The 20,724-nt window shown below is 37.6% G+C and overlaps 1 protein-coding gene across 2 annotated transcripts in view; it reads right to left on the bottom strand.

Annotated features, from left to right (window-relative positions):
• whrnb (whirlin b) overlaps positions 1-20,211 on the bottom strand; it is an 87,849-nt gene extending 67,638 nt beyond the window's left edge. For both annotated transcript variants that reach the window (XM_065250249.2, XM_065250250.1), the window contains exon 1: positions 18,993-20,211. In XM_065250249.2, coding sequence (XP_065106321.1) covers positions 18,993-19,733 — 741 coding nt within the window. In that variant the 5' untranslated portion in view covers positions 19,734-20,211. The remainder of the gene's footprint in view (positions 1-18,992) is intronic.
• Positions 20,212-20,724: the final 513 nt, after the last annotated feature.

The following is a 20,724-nucleotide window of genomic DNA, read 5'->3' as shown; positions in this document are numbered from 1 at the left end:
GCCAGTGACACAACACAGACGAATCCACAATTCGGTTCGCCAACGCAATGTGGGTTTTCCCAAAGTGGGTTTGCCCAAATAATGGCAGATAGTTGCCATTATCTGGTCAGAAAATTGCAAACCTCAACTTCAAAATCATTTTTTTACAGTTTTCTGGTATCTGGCTGTACTATTTTTCTCCTGAAGACTGCACAGTGATTTGACCTGCTTGAAAGGTAATTCAGTGTTCATGGCATGTAAGAGCCAAGCAAGTCCTATAAAAGCTCTCACTGACTCCACTGACTCCAGACCAGGTCTCTTGTGGATTGATTCAAGCCTTGTAAATCAGTCCTACCACTTTTGAGCTGCTCTCATCGCTCAAAAAGTCCACAGACATCCATCTCTGACATTTAATATGCTTTACAGGGACAGAGCTAGATGTCTCGGTGGGGTGCAGTGCTTTCAGTGTGACTTCTGACAATGACATCATCTGCCTGCGCTTTGTAGATGATTCAGACAGACACCACATCTACTGGATCAAATCGCTCAGAGCTATTTCCAACTTTTGGACATGTAACTCTGTGCTTCGGCTTCCTCAACAGCGGAATAATAAAAAATGCAAGACAGACATAGAGAGTCATCCCGTAGGAAAGATAAATCAAAAGTGAGATCTCTTTAACATCTCAAATGTTTCTCCTAGACATAAGTGAGGTTATTTTAACATTAAATTGAGTCTCCTGCTTGTCATACTTTTCTCCTGAGACAAAACCTATACTGCTCTTACATAAAAGTTTCATAAAAGATCTGAAAAACATCAAATACCGTGCTCCGATTTTTTTTTCGTCAACTAGAGTCTCTAACACTCTCAGATTTGTCTCCTTTTAAAGTTAAGAAGATATCTCAACAACTTTGCAGAGTGAAAACCAGGTCAAATCTATGTAATGGATAATGTATAGGCAGCCCCCAAAAAGTCCAAGCAGTGTGATCAGGACCCGACATGAAGCGGAGGGTTAAGTATCACACTAAAGAGGCTTATTTTGCAACAACAACTGGCTGATTTGTGCATATCCAGATTATTACATTGCTATTTACCTCATAAGTAAGGTAAGGAACATGAATCATTGTTATACTACGGGTCTGTTGAATGCTTGAAACTGATTGGCTGATGAACGTTCTGAGGTGTGCAATTATTTTCTGGGAGCCACACGGCGAACGTAGTTCCAGGCAGCTCTCTTGACCGTATTACACTTCCATATCACTTTGTATAGTTAACTGTAATAATGGACTAACAAAACAACATGACAGCCGATTTTCCGAGGCAATAACAGCGCTGTTTAGAGATGCACAGATACACAATCTCTCCCTCGCTCGCCCTCTCTCTCTCTCACTCACTCACTCTCTTTCTTTCTTTCCTTCTATTTCTTTCTCTCTCTCTGTGTCTCTAGCTCTCTAATAACTTCATTAATAACTGATAAGAATGCTATCAACGGCTCAAGCCTCCATTGCCAGCTTTAAAATGACGTTTTGGAACAAGCAAAAGAGCCGTTGGATGAGATGCGGAAAAAATAGTCTTACTCACAATAGCAATTGAAGTACAAAAATCGGACGAATCCCTTTAAATATATCATGTGATCGATGTCTTGAGGTGTGGTAACCGTAGTGTTAGCGGAATAATTGGCGACAGGCAGTTGAATAGTTGAAAAATAATGCACACCCGAGGTGTAACGGCCACGACGCGAAGCGCATGGATAATGCATCACCACCTCGGGTGTGAATTATTTTTCTAATAATTCAATGGCCCATATTCAATTATTTCTTACATATTACCTTATTTGTAACAAATGCAGACCTTTTGCCAGGAAAACCCATTCACTTTCGGTTTTAAGATAAGACAAGACATTTAAATGTAACAAACATACTACATGGGTTTAACTCTTTTCGCGCCATTACGAGTTAGTGCAAACAGTTCCAACTCCGTGAATGTTTTGAGGATCTCTCTGAATCTGATCTCTATCAAAAGACCTTCACAAAAATGTAATTATCTCAAAATTTGGTATTTTTGAAAAAACCTACCCATATTTAAGAGGTGATAAAAAGAAGAAAAATAAAATGAAGGTAGGGTAATACTTTTTTTTAAAGCAGAGAGTCTATTCGTTCATTTATAGTATGTTTATATATTTAAGGAAGAAAATTTCCCTAAAGTGTAGAAATAACAAACCCGCAAATGTTGCGACTGGTCAATCAGAATCAAGCATTCCAACTAGACGTGCAATAAGTATTAATACTAATATTTAATCGAAGGGTCAATTGCATTTAATGTGCCTTTCAGAAAAGCTCCTGGGTTATCTTTCCCGTAGCATTTTTCCTGATAACAGCATCTGGTACATTATTATTTCCAACAACAAATGATGAGCCCTATATACATGAACTGTACAGCTTTTTTGTTGTATCAACAATTAAGAACAACATTAACTTTATATCTAATATTTTTTCACTCTTAAAATAGGCTCAAATGCTGTTAGTCCTTAGTATAGGCTTAGAGAAATTGCTGTCAGAAGCATAGCCTTGTGGGCAGCACATAAATATTGAAACACAACTCCGGCACCACAAGTTAAAATCCCAGCTGAAGGTATTTTTTGCCACGGTTTCCTTTCTGTCTCTCATCCTATGGTCCTGTCCCTTAAAGGTGAAAAATCATAAATAAAAAGTACAATAATCAATACAAAATTTTGTGTACTTTTCTGACTACAGTGATCAATATTGCGACACAACTCGGGATATAATGCTTAGCATTATATCCAGCTGACAGCCCCTATGAAAATCAGCCATAGTTAAATCATGGCTACCAAAAATCTAACCATGCTTTTAGATCAATAAACCAAAAACCATGTTTACTACACCTTTATTATTAGTACAGAAGCCAAGCATTTTCATGCAACATAACATGGTATTTCACAAAATAATATAATTATTGGAAATTAATACACTTTTTGACAAAAAAATGTGTCAGTTGTCATATAAATAGCATCAAACACCGGTCATCTTTATTAGGACATTGCACATACTGTAGCAGACTAACTAATGGTCAGTCTAGTTAATGAAAACCCTCTGTCTTTCTTACAGTACAAATATCCATGGTCATTTACATGGATCTACATAGATTACCATAAATGTTTAATTGGAGCAGAACAGCACATTCAGTGTTGCTTTTTTAAGTGTTTGTGTATGAATTATAAAGGATTGAAGTGTGTCCTAGTTTAGAAACACTCAAACCAACACTTTCAGGCAGAAGGCTAAAAATAAACCTGGTAAAAGAACACACAATCTCCAGCATCTGAATGGAGCACTTGAGCAAATGTGATCAACTCTATAACAACATCTCAAAAGTGCCAAAACAAGAGCATGGACAGCTACAGTATCTCTTGCATAACATTCTGTACAGTCTGGGGGATTTGAGCCATTGAGAGTGAGTGAGTGACAGAGAGAGAGAAAGAAAGAGAGAGCGGCTCAAGTGCTGTGTGGATGTACGGTGGATGAGTCACATTGTTCTATTCAGGGAAAGAGAGAAAAGGTTCAAAATGCAAAAATGAATAGACCTCCATGCAGATTTCATCAAACACCAAACTTGTTCACCATATTCATTCACATCCTCCAAAAGCCAAAACATCAGTATTTGTGCAATACTGGCACCATAATTTGAACCTAATTACAATATTACATAGAAAGCCCCCAAACTCCTGTAGTTCAGTTGGCAGAGCATTGCATTACCAATGGAAAGGTCGTGGGTTCCAATTCCAAGGAAACACACATACTGATAAAGGGTACCATAAATGCATTATAAGGTACTTTGGATAAAAAATATTTAATCTAGATTAATCGCATGATTGTCATGAGTTAACTCGCGATTATTTGCCCATTTTTATCTGTTTTAAATTTACCCTAATTAACACTTTTTAAGTTTTTAATATTTTAATCAACAGGGGTATGGACAAATATGGATGCTTTATGCAAATGTGTGTTTAGAATTAGAAAAACCTTATTCAGCATAAAGACATGTTTCAAATATGTATGTTTTAGAACTTGTTTGTCTATTAAACGCATGGAAAAAAGAAGATGGAAAAAACACAGGTTCCCAAATGAGCATTTTTTTAAATGAGCTATTTATATTTTGTCATTCTCTATTTAAAAAACTTCAAAACAATACATTATTTATTGGAATCTGACAAAACATGACAGAACTACACCTGTTTGAAGTTGACAGCGTCAGCAAAGTTAATTTTGAGATAAAACCAAGATTTTTTTAAGGTTCAAAAACAAAATTATCACATCAACACTTTAAAATCACTGGTAAAACTAATATAGCACACACAAGGTCAAAAACAATATCAATGTTACACTTTTTTTCTTTTATTATTTGATTGACCTTGAGACAGACAGCTTTAATATCTACTGTAATGAAGATCTAATATAATGTTACACATCAGATATTTTTCCCCAACAGTTAACCAAACATTTACTTAAGACATAACCAATAATATATTCATGACCTTTGTGTGTTAGTTAAGCATTTAGGATGGCACCTCTTAGAAATCATACAAATAAAGATCATTTTAGATGTTCAAGGACTATTTATTAGTGGTGGTTGAGAAGAATCCCTCCTTTCATATGTAAAGCACATTGAGTGCTGCAGAAAAGCCCTATATATAAACAAATTATTATTATTAATAATTATTTAGAGAATTGGGATCGCTAGACAAGGGCTTAAATGTACTTATTTTTATGAAAACCTCTGACTCATTTATCCAACTATGGGCTAGACCAGTGGTTCCCAAACTTTTTCAGCGTGCGGCCATCCTTGTGTACGGTGCATTCCTTGGCGGCCCCCCAAAGAAAATTTGTGAAAAAAACTGTTCTAAAACTCAACATTTTAATAAAAAACATAATTAATAAAACATTAAATTATACAAAAAAGTAGTGCTTTTGGTTAGTAGCCTTATATTTTAGGTTTAATTACACAGAATTCATGATAAATTAATGTATTTCATAAAATGTCATAAAACTGGGGCCCCCCTGGCACCATCTCACGGCCCCCCTTTTGAAAACCACTGGGCTAGACCAAGGTTTAAACAGAACTTGCGCATTGCATTATTAATCGCACGTTAATATAATGGCGTTAAAATGAATTTGTGTTAACACGTTATTAACACGTTATTAGCTAGTTAATTTTGACAGCCTTAATAAATACATTTTCCAAAAAGCCAATTCTAACCCTTAAGTTGTTCTGAATCTGTATGACTTTCTTTGTTCTGCTAAACACAAAGGAATATATTTGTAATCAAGCAGAAAGCAGACGCACCATTGATTTCTTTAGTAGGAAGTCAATGGTGCTCCAAAACAGTTTGATTACAAAATCATACAGGTTTAGAACAACTTAAGTTTTCATTTTTGGGTGAACTATTCCTTTAACTTCTTTTCAAAAGCCCTAACTACATATAGAACAATATATAGCATGATGTAAATGTGGTAGGTGACAAAATGTGCAAAAAAACAGAAAGTCACAGAAACAGGAAGGCCGTGGGCAGAGAGAGAGCTATAGTGAAGAACCCATTAGGCAGCCGTCTCTTTATCACAGAGACAGAGGACACACATGACATTTCTGTGCCGAGTCTCCACAGACACGGCCCTGGGTAACAATACTGTTCCACGCTCATTTCCAGCCAAAAAAACTGGAAGCCATCTGCGACCTAAGATGACATATAATGAAATGTGATGCTGCTGACTATGAGTGGCAATGAGCTTGCAGCATTTAACATGGGCTGGTTTGCTCACTCTATTTTGATATGATGGTGAAAGGTTTCCAATAGTACACAAGAAGTCATTATTCTGCAGGGATCTGTTACTGCCCAGCAGACAGACAGATGGTAATACTGCCAAAGTACATATAACATTTTACACCCGCTGGCTCAAAAAGCTCAAAATTTAGTATCTCTTCTCTCAAGTGAATATTAAAAGCAGGGTGCATGATTTTTGTAAAACACTATGGAAAATGGAGTCGGGAAGAGCACCAAAACACACTTGTAGCCAATCAGCAGTAAGGGGCGTGTCTATTAACCGACATCATTGCCTGGGTTGCATACTGTATGTGTGTGGCAGGTGTATCAAAAGAAGAACCAGATTCTATTGGGCTAGGGTCGTGTTTGTTTAGGTGATTTCAAATGTCAACATTGGCTTTCAGAGATCATGCACCCCGCCTTTAAACCCCGCCATTGTACACTGTTTTCTGTTGTTTCATCAAGTATCAACTTCATCTCAGGTGTTTTTCCAGAAATAGATAAAACAGAAATTACAATACACTACAATAAGAGTATACAGTGCTGTAAAATAAATACAATAGGTATGCACCGATGGATCTGCCTAATATAATTGATATCCGCAGATAAAAGCTGTGTAATTATAATGAATTGGGTAACAATGGCAACAGAAATGCAGTTTGTACGCACTGCACAAAGGATTTCTCAACATAATCATTTGAAACGCATAAAAAGCAAAACGTTTGGTATCTATCGTTATCAGCAGATGTGTTTATACACTAAGAAAATGATTCATTCAATTTACTCAATTTTTTAAGGTAAGTGGTCGCAATCAATTTATTTTAGGTACATTTAAACAAAAATAATTAAAAAAACTAAACAAAACACTTTTGTTTAAATGAAGCTTAAATAAATTGATTGCAACCACTTACCTTAAAAAATTGAGTAAATTGAATGAATCATTTTTTCAGTGTAAGCAATCGAATATCGTATCTGCATCTGTTTCAGTGCTTCACTAAAAATAGTTCATGTTGTCAACTTTTACAAGGTCACATGGCCTCAAAAGCAATAAAACACACTTAATTTATTTTCACTTTACTGTATGCAACAGTGTCCGTTTAATCTTCATTTTATCTCTGTGATATCTTGGAGAAAATGTGATATATTTAATTTTATTTCTCTTTCCTACGGGAACAGTGTTAAAGCAAATAACGTAAGAGTCAGCGGGATCCCTTAAGGTATAGCACATATTAAAAAATATATTACAACCTTGAGATTTACCAACATCCTCTGAGCTTATCCGAGCATATCTATTCTCTCAGTGTGACTCCCTTTTGCTTCAGATCCGCACATTTGTGAATTACCGGCATCTATAAACGAATCATAAAAAAGGCTTACAACAACTCAAGTATCATGATTAAAGCATGACACCCTTTCAATAGTACAGGGTGACCTTCTCCGTCCACTTAAAAGGATAAAAAGCGATGTGATTCAGTTTTGTGGTGAGTATTAATTAAACATAATATTGTTTCTGTGTTTATGTCGCAATTTCAGTTCTGAGGAGAAAAAAATGGCACCCGTGGACAGTTCCACAGTCCATAAAAGCTTGGCAATATGCTCACTTTCCCCTGAAGACTTTAGACCTAGAAACACCATTAAACAGTGAGAGAAGAAAAGCAGGTCTGATTCAGAGCCAATCACGTCAAGAAAAGAGAAACCCTCGCTTGTTTACATGAAAAACTTTTTAAACTTCCTCTGTCACATTAGCTTTGCTCTCAAGCAGGCTGGTGGCAGTAAATATCTTATGTGAAGATCTTTGGGGAGAACATAGCATTACGCCTTCCAAAAAAGTAAAAAACTTCAAAATATTCCGCCTCCCAAGATAAATCAAATTCTTATTTTCTATCCTCTCCTGTTTCATATCTGTACCTCAGATCATTTGTCATCTGTACTTCAGATCACTTCCCACTGCGTCACTCATTCTTAGTGAATCTAGACGAGGAATCATAGTGTGTAGTGGAGAGGGCAAAAACTTTTTAAAATTCCTGACCCATGCAGGTCAAGAGAAGCAGGTATGCCTCCGGGGAAGCACAGAAATATCTCTCTTGAAAAGTTTGAAAGAGCAAAGGTAGGTGAGATAAATATAAACACATTATTTCTCAGTGCAGAGGTGGTTTACTCTATCTGTATGTGCATTTTCAGCTGCTGATAAAAGAAAGCGATGGTACAAACTGACCCATTGAAAGCTACTGTACAAACAGAAGTGTACTTTTTTACTTTAAAGCAGAGGACTGAAAACAACTGTCCTTACGCAACTCTGCAATGTTTAAACCAACAGATCTGAGATTTTATGTGGGTCACCTGGGTTTGTGAGTATTTTAATTTGCTTGTTTATTGTTCCATTAACTGTGAGAACGCATGGGAAGGCAAGCAAATAAAACTGCACACTCCATTAAAGAGCTGATAGCAGTTAATACTGTCTGAATAATTTTTAATTATAAATGTTTTCACTACACCTCTGCACAACAGCACTGGAGAACAAAATAGTACAGAGTGAATTAAAGTAGAATTAAGGGAGAAAGACCTTTCCTTTTCTTTAGGATTGAGATCATTAAGATGGCCAAAAGCATAGAGCAGCTATGTTAAGACGGATGATGAGGTACACAAAATATGTACCCCAGCAGTCACTGGGGGAGTACCCTTTAAAAAGGTCCAAATATGACATTTTGTAGTACCAGTATCTTTGATGTACTAATATGAAATCTTTAGGTGCTAAAGGGTACAGCCCCAGTGACAGCTGGGGTACATATTTTGACCCGTCATCAAAAGTTTGCGTTTTTTAGAACTCCCAAACAAAGGTGTCATGTAAACGAACAGCCAAACCACATAAGAGCGATTTATGGTTGAAAATTATGTTGGCCCCCAAGGGCCCTATTTTTACAATCTAAGCGCATTGTCTAAAGCGCACGCCACATGGCCTAAACGGGGGTGTCCGAAACCCACTTTTGCTAGTTTAAGAACGGGGAAAATGGTTTGTGCACCAAGCCACGGCCTAAAATGGTTGTTCCTATTTTCATAATGAGTAATGGGTGTGTTTTGAAAGTAACATGCAATAAACCAATTAGAGTCTCAGCTCTCATCCCCTTCAAAAGCCAATTGCGCTGGCGCCATGACTAATATTTAGAAAGTGGAATTTGTAAACTGAAAAACTAAACAGAGAAAGAAGACCAGCAGTTTAAGTTAAAAATTGTGTTGGTTTCATTTGTATTGAAATTGTTATATTTTTGTATTAAAAGTATTTTTGTAATAAAGTCGTTTTTTTTTTAGCTAGAAGGCTTTTAATTGCTGTAAATGTATGTACATGATGTGTAATCTCAAAAAATAATTTACAAATATGCAAGAAAAGGCTTTATTTGTAACAAACAGGAGATAAAGAATTTACAAACGTGTGGGGAGCCGATTCCGAAACGTTTCTGCACTTGGACAGCGCCGTGAGGGTTTTGAAAAGCATAAAGGTTTTCATGTTACCATATCCACAGGTAAAAATCATCATATACAATAAATCCATGGGGTAACATTTAAAAAAGAAAATTTTAAATACTGTAGATGCAATATTTGCATTTGTTTAAAGCAAAACATGCAAGTACTTGCAGCTGCAGGTGAAGCACCCCTTTATGCCTTCTAACGTCTCATAAACGGTCCTCATTTATTTCAAAGAGACTCAATAATAATCTTTAAAATTTTTATCCTTTGATTTTTCATATTTCAAAACAGTTGTGTGCTGGTGCGAATCCATGATAAGCAAACGCGCGTTGTCGTCCCGGTTGTAGGCGCATATTGCACTCATTCAATTAACAAAAACAATATTGCGCCATTGACTTTAGATCAGGTTTTAGTTGGTCAATGGCGTAGTCTATTGTAGTTGCCTTAAAATAGCAATGCGCCAACAATGCGCCTGAACCCAAAATTGGCGCAAAACGTGAAAATGTTAATTGCACCGGGTTGAAACTAGCAAAAGACACTTGCGCTGCATTGCGCCGGGTGTATGATAAAGCCCCAAGTCTTTATCCACATTGCATTAAAGTAAATCTGCTTACATAATTCTTAACTTTTTAACCCATGCTAAATCTACTTATGCACTTCTAAGCTGTGTGTGGCAGTGATTAAATAGACTTAAAGTGATTAAATCTACTTAATCACTGCCTAAGACAAACTCAGTGAACCGCTATAACCACCTGCGTGCCTGTATTGACGGGGGTGTCAGTATAATTTTTCTCTTTTTAGCTTCTTGAAAGCAACCACAAAAGCCGAAATATTAAAAACATCCCCAAGCAGCAAAAAGCTTGTCTGAAATGCATCACTCAGAATATGCATTACTTGAAAGCATTCTGCGTTCACTACTCAAAATTTCAACCAAATGTTCAATTTAGAGAAAATGATATTCATTCAAGCAGACGGCTTCCCAGGAGCTGAAAAATTGAAAGCTTTTTCTAGTCTGACAATGTACAGTGTACAGTAAAAAGAGGCATTGTTTGAAACAGGTGATAGTTAGGCTGTGCCCTAAAACGGTAAAGAATTGACCAGATTAATTTTTAATTCTTCACCCTACATAGAAAATTGCTTTTATCCACTATTTGCAAATGCCTCCGCCTCTTATAGCTTCTTGCCTAAACTCAGTTTTATGAACAATTTCACACAAACCCTTGTGATTCACTGATGGTTCATTGACGCGATGGTTCATTGATTCACTGCAGCATGTGCCCAGCCAGGCACTAATTAGTACAGATGGAATATACATCATTTCCAGTGGCAACCGGATTCCTCTATTCACAGACCTGCATATTCTCAATCCTTTCACAGTGGAAAGATCCCTGCATGGGAATGTTGGATGCTCCTGCAGGGGTGTGTCATACTGTACATTTTAAAGGGCCCTCTGTAACAACTCTGGTTTATTGGACTTCAGATGTAACCTAATACCATTTTTACTATTAAAAGTGTAAAATGGCCCAGTCCAGTGGTACAGTTAAAGCTATCCTACAAAAATGTTTACAAATTAAATCATTTTTGGAAGGTAAGAATTGAGGAGCTCAGATGCAAAACCCTCTAAGTCCGTCTGACATGTTTTCTTGTAAATTAGCATTTTTATCAGACTCTTAATGGATTCTGCCAACAAACTGGTATTTCTGAATGGCCTGAGGCTGGGATTAAGCAGATCTGGGAAAGTATTTGATGAATGCATAATAGGTGCCAAAAGCATTGGGTTAATATCATTATCTAATTTTTTGATGGAGGTGGCGTTTAGAGACTTTTGCATCTGAGCTCTTTAATTGATCATTAGGAGCAAAATTCAGTCATGCAATTCTGTGATTTATGTCATTAACATTTTTATCCACAAAATAACTGTGCAACAAAAATATCAATAATTGTTTTCTTTCAGAATCTGTGGGGATTTGTTCATGGCACACCTCCTGTCTAGCTTTCTGAGACAGCAGCAAAAGTCACACAGATTGATGTTATATTTTCCAAAGCCAGCAGAGAGCAATAACAGTGGCCAAATTTACCATGTGTACAAAACATCTGTCCTCGTGGTGGTGATTACTTTTTGGGTGACTATATTTAGTTGCATATCAGAGAATGTAACATTTTTTGAATAAAAAATGTGGTGGAGTTTTATCTGTATATGGATCATTTTGACAGTACTGGGAACATGTCTAGTTGTAGCTAACAGAGCAGTCTGACTAACAAGTTCAATGACCAACCACAGCTTGTTTTGTAGTCAGATATATTGTCATATTATTAAAATAATAGGCCATAGGCCAAAGTCGAAAAGTGCACATTTTATTCACTGTATTTTTAGTAGCTTCTTGTTACTTCAACTCTCTTTTGGTAAGAAAGCAATAGGGTTAACACTTTAGTCAAATTATACCATCTACAAATCAGTGGAGAAGATTCTAATATGTAGGCATGTACAGATACCAAAAGTATGTATACATTTGTTACTAATATGTACCATTAAGATGTGAATATGTATCTTTGAGGTATACAAATATGAACTTTTTAGGTGCAAAGCTGTACTTTTGAGCACCTATTTCAAAAAACAACATTATTTTGTGTATTTGGTATAATACAATGTGTTTGCGTGGTTTATGGTAAGTAACACACATTATTTTCCACATACCGTACATTTTTGTAGCTTCAGATTTCCCTCTCTTTCTGAAACGCACGAAAAGATTTGAAAATCTCTGTGTCCCTGATTGGCCAGCTAATCTGTACATTGTAATTGGCCTGAATACCTCTGACGTCAGCCGGAAATGTGACGCTCCTTACCATGTTTGAAAGATTCGGTTGCTAACAGGAGTTAACTTACAGGCTGTGAGTCCGAAGCGGGAGGAATTATGATAATGTTGGTCTTGTCTACATAACCGATCCCAAGAAGTAAACTGTTGCCTACAATCTGTGTGTTTGTTGTCATCCAAGAAAAGAGATTTACGTTGGAGACGATGCGTCATCGTTTACTTTGGGGAATGTACCTTTTGCATATTGTTAACATTTACTAATACACACTTACACACCAAAGGAAATTTTAAAATGTGAATCTGACAATAGGTGCTCTTTAACACAGTTTTAACTACAGAGTAAATAGTGAAATCAATATTCTAAATAAGTACAGAGTAGGGCTGGGCGATAATTCGATAACGATAATTTTACCAATATAAACTTTTTCGATAAAACGATAAGGACAGTTCGATAAGTGATCGATAATGTTTAAGCACTGTGCGTAATGTTGCGTGAGCACTTCTGGATGCGGCACGCGCTCTTGGTTTACAATCACAGTGACAGTCAGACTTGAAGGAGTGGAAGATGAGGCAAGTTATTTATTTATTAGTAGAGACCTATGATTTTCGCGATGCGGATAACGCGGACGGAATCACGGAATCCAAATGCGCGGAAACATTTTCTTGTGTGTAATGTTGGACGCGCAAACAGGGTTCGTCAAACACAGCAGACACAGGTGCGTGCAGTATACTTTAAGGGCGATTTATAGTCGTGCGTAGGTTTTCATTTATACTTGTGCGTCGCCGTCCGCGTCGACGTGCAAACACACGCGAAACCGCTGGTTGGCAGTAATCACGCGTGTAACCACAGTAGCAGCAGAAGTCGTCACAGAAGAAGAAGCTAAGCAAGTTAACCCACAAACGAAGAAGAAATAGCAACTTGTTGTGTATAATTTGAGAAGACCAGCAATGATGGAAGTAAATAAACAGCGACTTATGTTTCAGTTTGAGTTAAATCACTCCTCAACTTGGCTCATCTTTGTTTTCACCGTCTCAAACGGAAATACCTATGACGCAGTTTTTTTTACCTGACGGGAGGGGTTCTGGTGGACCAATCACAACGCTTAAGGTCCGCGTAGAGCCGACGCGCTGTTAGAAATTTTGTGAGGTGCGCGTCAGGCTACGCAGAGCTACGCACAGGCTACGGATAGCCTACGCCGTAGCTACGCCGTAGGACCTACGCACGACTATAAATCGCCCTTTACTTTCATTCAGCGTCCGCCTTGCGCACGCACACGTCCGCCCAGCTTTAAAAGTATATTTACAGGACATTTACAAATTCAGGAAACTGAGGAAAAGCAGCAGATCCACCACTGCAGTGAATATAGTGTTTGGGTATGTGCACTCCCACAGCAAAGTGACACCCTTGACATCCATTTATCAGCGTGTATAGCTCGTATATGTATAACACACGCGTGATCACTGAACTAAGTTTTCTTTCTTGTTTAAGTGAACATAAACAGCTGTTACTCAGTATATTGAAACTTAAAGCAGCCTGTCTTGGGTCTAAAAGGGACAGTAGTCTGCTGCTTTTGTGTCAGAAATGTGTTGATTTCATAACAAATAGATTTACATTTAATACAGATGCATTAAAACAAGATTTTAGTTTTTGTATTTGTCATGTTCTGAATAAAAAGTAGTTTAAAACCATTATTAACTGTCTGGTTTTTACAATTTTCATTCAGGAGCAAAAATCTGCCTTTAAATTTGACAGGAGTAAAGATTTGTTATTTATCATGATAATTATCGATATCGACTGATATGGAAAACATTTTCTCGATAATTTTTTGAGTCATATCCCCCAGCCCTAGTACAGAGTGAGATGTACAAATTTTCCACTGTATTAAGATGTACTAACACACACAAGCAAAAAAGATGAAAAAGTTATGATCATTACTTCATTCAAACCCAACAGCAAAGCCTGATGTTCACGCTTAGGCGAACTTTCACACTCCACAAGAAGGCGATTATAAAAGAACAGATTCCATTTCCTTAGAGTACAGACCCTAATTTAAAATAAAATGCTGTGATCTGAACAGATGTTTCAACCCCAGCCAAAAGCTTTTATTGTATTGTTTCTCAATCAGGGGGCCAGAATCCCATTGGGGGCCTCAGAGAACTTCTAAGGGGGCTTTAAAATAAGATAAAAAAGCATTAAATAAGCTAAACAACAAAAATCAAGATTTCATAGTGATTGGTTATTTTTGTAACAAATATACATCTGTCTAATTATGCCAAGCTCCAGTATAATTTACTTTACTTTTAAATTTTGAGTAGACGGGCATTCAGATATTGTTGTAGGCAGTAGGGGGGCCTTGAAAAACGTTGAGAACCCCTGCTTTAGAGGCTCTCTTGTCCATAAAAGACACTTATGAAAACTATATTAGTAGTTATTTGTCATCTGTGAGCTTGTTTATCAAGAAGAAGGAATCTTGGAAACATTCTGATGGGTCTACTCTTTTTTTTTTTTAAAGAACTTGCTTCTATATCTGAGGTTTTGAGTGAAAGAGCTCCAGCTGTGAGTAATTGACGCAACATCTATTGGTTCCTCCAGCATCTCTTTGGCCTCTTAAAATCTCCTTGACAGTGCACCAGATAGACTTTCTGAAAGACTATTTATCTCAACCTCTGCCCACCTCTCCCGTCACAATATCCATTTTATGCTTTTTAAAAATTGGACCATCTTATCTTTCACAAACCCATTCAGCCTTTGTCCTTGATGATCCTTATTTGTCGGAAAACAAATTCGCTTTCCATTATTTTGGCGTTTGTGTAACCCAAAATGCTCCCCTCACAGCATTTCATCTGTTTTTTTCTCTTTCCACTTAAGTTATAAAAAGTCCAAAATGAATGGTGAAAATAGCAGCACCACAGAGCTGTTTGTTCCAGAACCATAGGTTTTAGCAGGCGTGTTGTTTTGAGCTTATGTCGCAAACAGTTTGCTCGGAGTGAACAACAAGGGGAGTGGAATTGGGGTATGTTGGCTATTCTCAGGTCTCAGTGTTACTGATATTACAGCCATTTAGTCGTGAGGTCAATTTGTAGGCTAACCTGGCTATGCTAATTCGCCATGAGTTCTCAAGGGAATTTGTTTGTTTTAAGAATAACAATTTACAGTTTATGAGGCTATAAAAGTAAAGTAAGTACTTATGTTCTTGATAACCACTTAGTCCTTAGCACCATAAGCAGTTTCAAAATTAACGACTAAATGTTTACGACAGACATTATAAAAAACATTTTAAAAACAGTACAGGCCAGTGGTTCTCAAACTTTTTTAGCGTGCGGCCCCCCTTGGTAACAGTGCATTCTTTCGCGGCCACCCAAAAGAAAATGTATGACAAAAACAGTTCTAAAATGTAATATTTTAATTTAACAAAACATATTTAATGATACCTAGTAGTGCTGTTGGTTAGTTGGCTTATAATTTTTTAGGTTTAATTACACAGAATTCATGATCAATGAATGTATTTTATTAAATGTCATAAAACTGGGGCCCCCCTGGCACCATCTCGCGGCCCCCCTCGTTTCCTGGACAGGGATTAACTTAAGCCAGGACTAGGCCTCAGTTTAATTTGGAAATATATAGTTTTAACTAACATGCCTTGTTAAAACATTACTTGTGTGCATTTTGAGGTAAAACAGAGGGCACTGATTTTTTTTAAGACATGTCAGTGCAAGTTGTTTTTTAGTTTGGACAGCTCTTACATTTATTTTAGTCTAGGACTAGTCTAACCCCTGTCCGGGAAACCGCCCCTCTAGGTTTCAGTACTACAAACCGAACACCTCTGTTATAAAAGAGAGACAGTGATAAATGTGCGCGATCAAGATAATGCCTGAGATACAGATAAGTACAAGCAGCTGTTTCACTATTTTTTACATTGTCTGTCTAATTTGTCTTTGAGAATAATTACTCAAGACTGGCAGGTCAATAGGGGTGAGACTCCAACAGACAAAGCGGATGATCTGACTTTTCCTGCTGTACTTCCTTGTCAGATCCCCTGTGGTTTAGTAGATCTCAAACCTGTGGTTTAACTTTTTTGGGCAGTTTCCCAGACTAGAATTAAGACATTAATCCAGGACCTTAGTTAGGACATTTTAAAGGAAAATTCACCCAAAAACTTAAATTCTGTCTTCATTTACTCACTCTCATGTTTGTTACAAACCTGGATACATTTATTTGTTCTGATGACCACAAAGGAAGATATCTTGAGGAATGGATGAAACCAATCCCATCATGAGCCACATTCACTTCCATAGTATTCTTTCTTCCTACTATGGAAGTCATTGGGGTTCATGATGGGTTTGGTTTCAACCATTCCCCAGGATATCTTCCTTTCTGGTCATCAGAACAAAGAAATGTATACAGGTTTGTAACAACATGAGAGTGAGTAAATGATGACAGAATTTTTATTTTTGGGTGACTATCCCTTTTACAAACATACTTTAGAAAAACCAATATTGATGTGCATCTTCAGGCAAAACAATGGCTAAGATATGTCGGTACAAAATGTTTTTAAATTAAAGCAGCTCAAACTCGCATTTAAGTCTGGCACTAGGATAACACCTTCTGGGAAACTGCCTCTTAGTCACTTAGACTTGGATTACCTTAAATTGTTTCGTATAATTTACACAGTGTTTTCTTGTACATAATCATAGTAAATGTAAAGAACAATTAAATGCAATAAAGCAATCACTTGTGCTGTTTGATTCCTCTGATTTATTGTTGCCCACCCATTGGCACAGACATCACAACACGCAGTGATCCTCACTGGAATTAATACAGGGGTAGCTATGAGTATGCATTCTAACCCTTAAAAGCCGCTTTTATGAAATATTCATTGACTAATGGGAAACAGAATGTATCCAATTAATAAACAAGAGCAGTTTCAGAACAAGACACTACAAAATCCTGGAATACAGTTATTGTGTGGCAGATTGAATTTTTACATAATAATCATGAGCGTGATTTATTCTTGCCAGGGGTAAATATCCTTCCCAAAACATGGTGCCAGACGCAGTGCAGTCTCCACAGATACTCACAAGCTCTCACAGGACTCTCACAAACTACTAAAACCCATGCACCTTCAATAAGACCTTGTGTTTAATAACGTGATACCATCAAAATCAGGTTAATTAACACTGCAACCTTACTGCAACAGCAAACCATAAAGTCATCCAAGTAATAATTCTCATGCTTCATCAATCCTTATTTTGAAATCTTAAACGTTGGCACCGTGAGTAAACATGATCATCACTTTTAATCCCTCTATATAAAACAAGAATGACTGACTAACTCAATAATTATTTTACACAGGCACAAGGACCTTGAACTATCATAATAACCAACTATATTATTATTATTAAAGTATTGACCTGATGGCACATTTTTTGCTTTGAGTGACAAATAGCTGTAGTAGTGCCGTGCTGATGCAGTACATGGCGTTCATGTAACTTTCACTCACATTGTTATTGTTATTTTGCTGTGTGCTTTTTTTAGCTTATGAATTCAAGGCCGACAGGCAGAGAAGATGAGTAAGATAGACTATACAACAAAGCAAGGACAGTGTAAAAGAATGCTGCACATCCCTTTGCGATCTAATGTGATTCCTCAAAGAAAGAAACATATACAGTGTATGTGGCTGCCCACACAAACAGTGAAAGACAGAAAGTGAGAGAATAGAAAAGTAAGAGTGAGGTAGCTGCCTGTCATTGCTGTTCTCTTGCAAACTGTACAAGATTCGACTGTTATATAACCATATGATTTAACTCACAAATCTTGAACTAAAAATATAGATGATAATAGATTCCGCCAAGGGCAAACTTCAGTATGTCTAACTAGACCAGAATTGATCAAACCACAGTATCTCAATTGCATGAGAATGTATGCCTGACACCAGCCCCGCTTGTGCCAATTATTTAATTAAGTTATCAATTCAATTACCTGATTTCTAAAATTATTCTTGGACACAGGGAATGAGACAAAAAATGCCAAATTTTAGGACAGTGAGATGGGTTTAGTCACCTTAGGCCATAGCAGCTACGTTTTGCAATCAGAGATTGGTTTTTGCCCTCCTTAAGCAAGTAACTTTGACTGGTACTCTGGCCAAAGATTTGTCTGGCTGTGACTACACTGGTCAAGGATTTCACACAACAGTGTTTGGGGAAATGAGAGGATGCTTGATGAACAGAATGTGCAGGGCCTGTACACTCTTAAACATAAAGGTGTGTAAAGCTAAAAAATGCCTCATTGGTTGAATGTATTTTAATTACGTGGCAAATTTTATTAAATAAATATAGTTCTATAAAATCATGTTTGAACCTTTAATGAACCTTTAACATCCAAAGGACATTTCTGTTTCACCATTCTTAGTTAAATACTTTATTTAAAGGTAAGAAAGAAATGGTTATTTTAAGAACTTTTGGCTTAATGGTAAACCTTTATTTAGTAAAAGTGTATCACAGAAATTTTAAAAACTCACTTTTAAAAATAAAGGTTTCCTGAAAGGGTTTTTGTCAGGCTGTATGGTTTCATAAAGACCTTTAACATCCACAGAAGCACTGTGTTGCACAAAATGTTATTTGTAGTGGAAAAAGGTTAGGCTATTTTTTGTAGACTAAAGGTTAGAAAGAACCTTTGGCTGAATGATTCTTTAAGGAACCAAACATAGTTCTTCTCATCATTGCGAACCTTTCGTGGCACTTTTGTTTTTAGGAATGAATGTTGATTTTAATTTGGACTTTTCAGATATTAGCATAAGACTTCTATAATATAACCCTAGAATTCCAACAATCCACAAGCTGTTGAGAGTGAACACCAAAAACTTTTAGACACAATCACACAGAAACTAAGAAAGATCTAGCACATCACCTTGACTGCCTCTCCATGAGTGACTCGGTCAAACACCATGTTATTGACTTTAATGATCTGGTCTCCAACTCTCAGTCCCTCTCTCTCGGCGGAAGATCCCGGTTCCACCAAAGACACATAGATCCCAACTCCGTGCTCTGATCCACCCCGTATGCTGAACCCTAGGCCTTCATGGCTCTTGCTCCGTTTCAGCGTAACCTGCCGAATTTCATCAGACGCAGAGCTCAAACACGTGCCAGCCGGAGCTGTCCCCTCATGCGGGGTGCTGAAAACTGGAGCTGCGCGCGCACACCCCTGACTGGGACCGGGGTGCTCCGACTCGGGAAGAAAGTGTACCGAGGATGCTCCTGCTGCGTGATCATTCATGCTGCTTATTTCTTCCGAGCACTCATGTTTAACATTCGATAGCAGATCAGTTTTCAAATAGAGACCTTCCGATGTGTACTGATCGAAAAGCAGTTGGTCCGAGCGGGGTATTACGAGACGCAGCATGGGTAACAATTGGCGCTTGTTGGGGGTGTTGAGAATGACTTTGAGGGTCTGCACGAGGTCGAAGACATTACGCTTAGCGTGGTAAACGTTGAGACAGTGGATAAACTGCTCTCTCTCCAAGTCGTCCAGCAGCACGTTGAGCGCGTTGTGTAACTTCTTCACGTTCACGGATAAGGCACGGCCACCGGAGCCTAGCGAGTTCGCGCCCGACTTGAGAGAAACGCGCTCCAGGTCCGTGCTCATTCTCATAGCCTTGCTGGAGCTCGTCAAAACCACGGGATTTCACATTAGGCATTGGAAATGGGAGTGACACTGTCCCTGTGTAAAACAAAAACCCTCCATGTGTATAAAACAGTCGAGACTGGTCAAGTGTTCGCGTGAGCGCGCTCCCATAATAATACGAATAATTCTAAAATACAGTACAACAACAGGACTGTTTCTAAACTTTTCCAAACTCAAATGAAACAGAAAAGTACATCCGAGCAAGTTTATAAATGAGCTTTTCTCGTCACTTGTAATGATACAAAAAGTCCACAGATTTTCCAAAGGCAAATCCCAAAAGAATCGAATTAAGTCCAGCTAGGATTAGACTTTAATCCTTTTTCTCTTAACACATGTAGGAGAAAAACGAATAAAAACACCTTTCTTGAAACGAGAAAATACAGCACGGATAGCAAGTTTGTCAGTTGCGGTCAGAAATGCGCGCTTGGTCTCGTGCGGCTCTCTCTGCCTTGTCGCTACTACTGAGCCCGTAGTGAGATACCAACACTGAGGGAGGAAATGACGCACGCGTGAGGCGACTCTGTTGCTTAGGAACGAACTTTAAGGAACGCACTTGGACCAACTAAACCACACACGTCCTGTGCTTGAGCTATTTATAATGTTCAAGGCTCGACCACTGACGTTAATCAATTGAAAAATAAGTCGTTTTTAAAGAGGACTGCGCACTTTGGCGTGGGTAAAGCTATACAGACATTTTTTTTAACAGGGAAACACCGTCAGTGCCATATCAATTAAGTGGATGACAACCTTTTGATAAAAAGGCTCCCTGTCTACAATAACATTTCAAGGCTTTCCCACTCACAATTTCTGTCCAATAAATATTATAATATTCTAAAGATTGGCGTAATTGGAAGTTATATATTTGTTGAATAAAACAATAAGAAATATCTTAAGTCATCTTGAGGGCCCCTTGAAATTTTGTTGAGGCTCCTTATTGGGCCCCGCCCCCCTTGTTGAG

The sequence above is a fragment of the Paramisgurnus dabryanus genome, chromosome 5, assembly GCF_030506205.2.
Source record: "Paramisgurnus dabryanus chromosome 5, PD_genome_1.1, whole genome shotgun sequence".
Lineage (NCBI taxonomy): Eukaryota > Metazoa > Chordata > Actinopteri > Cypriniformes > Cobitidae > Paramisgurnus > Paramisgurnus dabryanus.
This window is presented reverse-complemented; position numbering and strand designations above follow the sequence as displayed.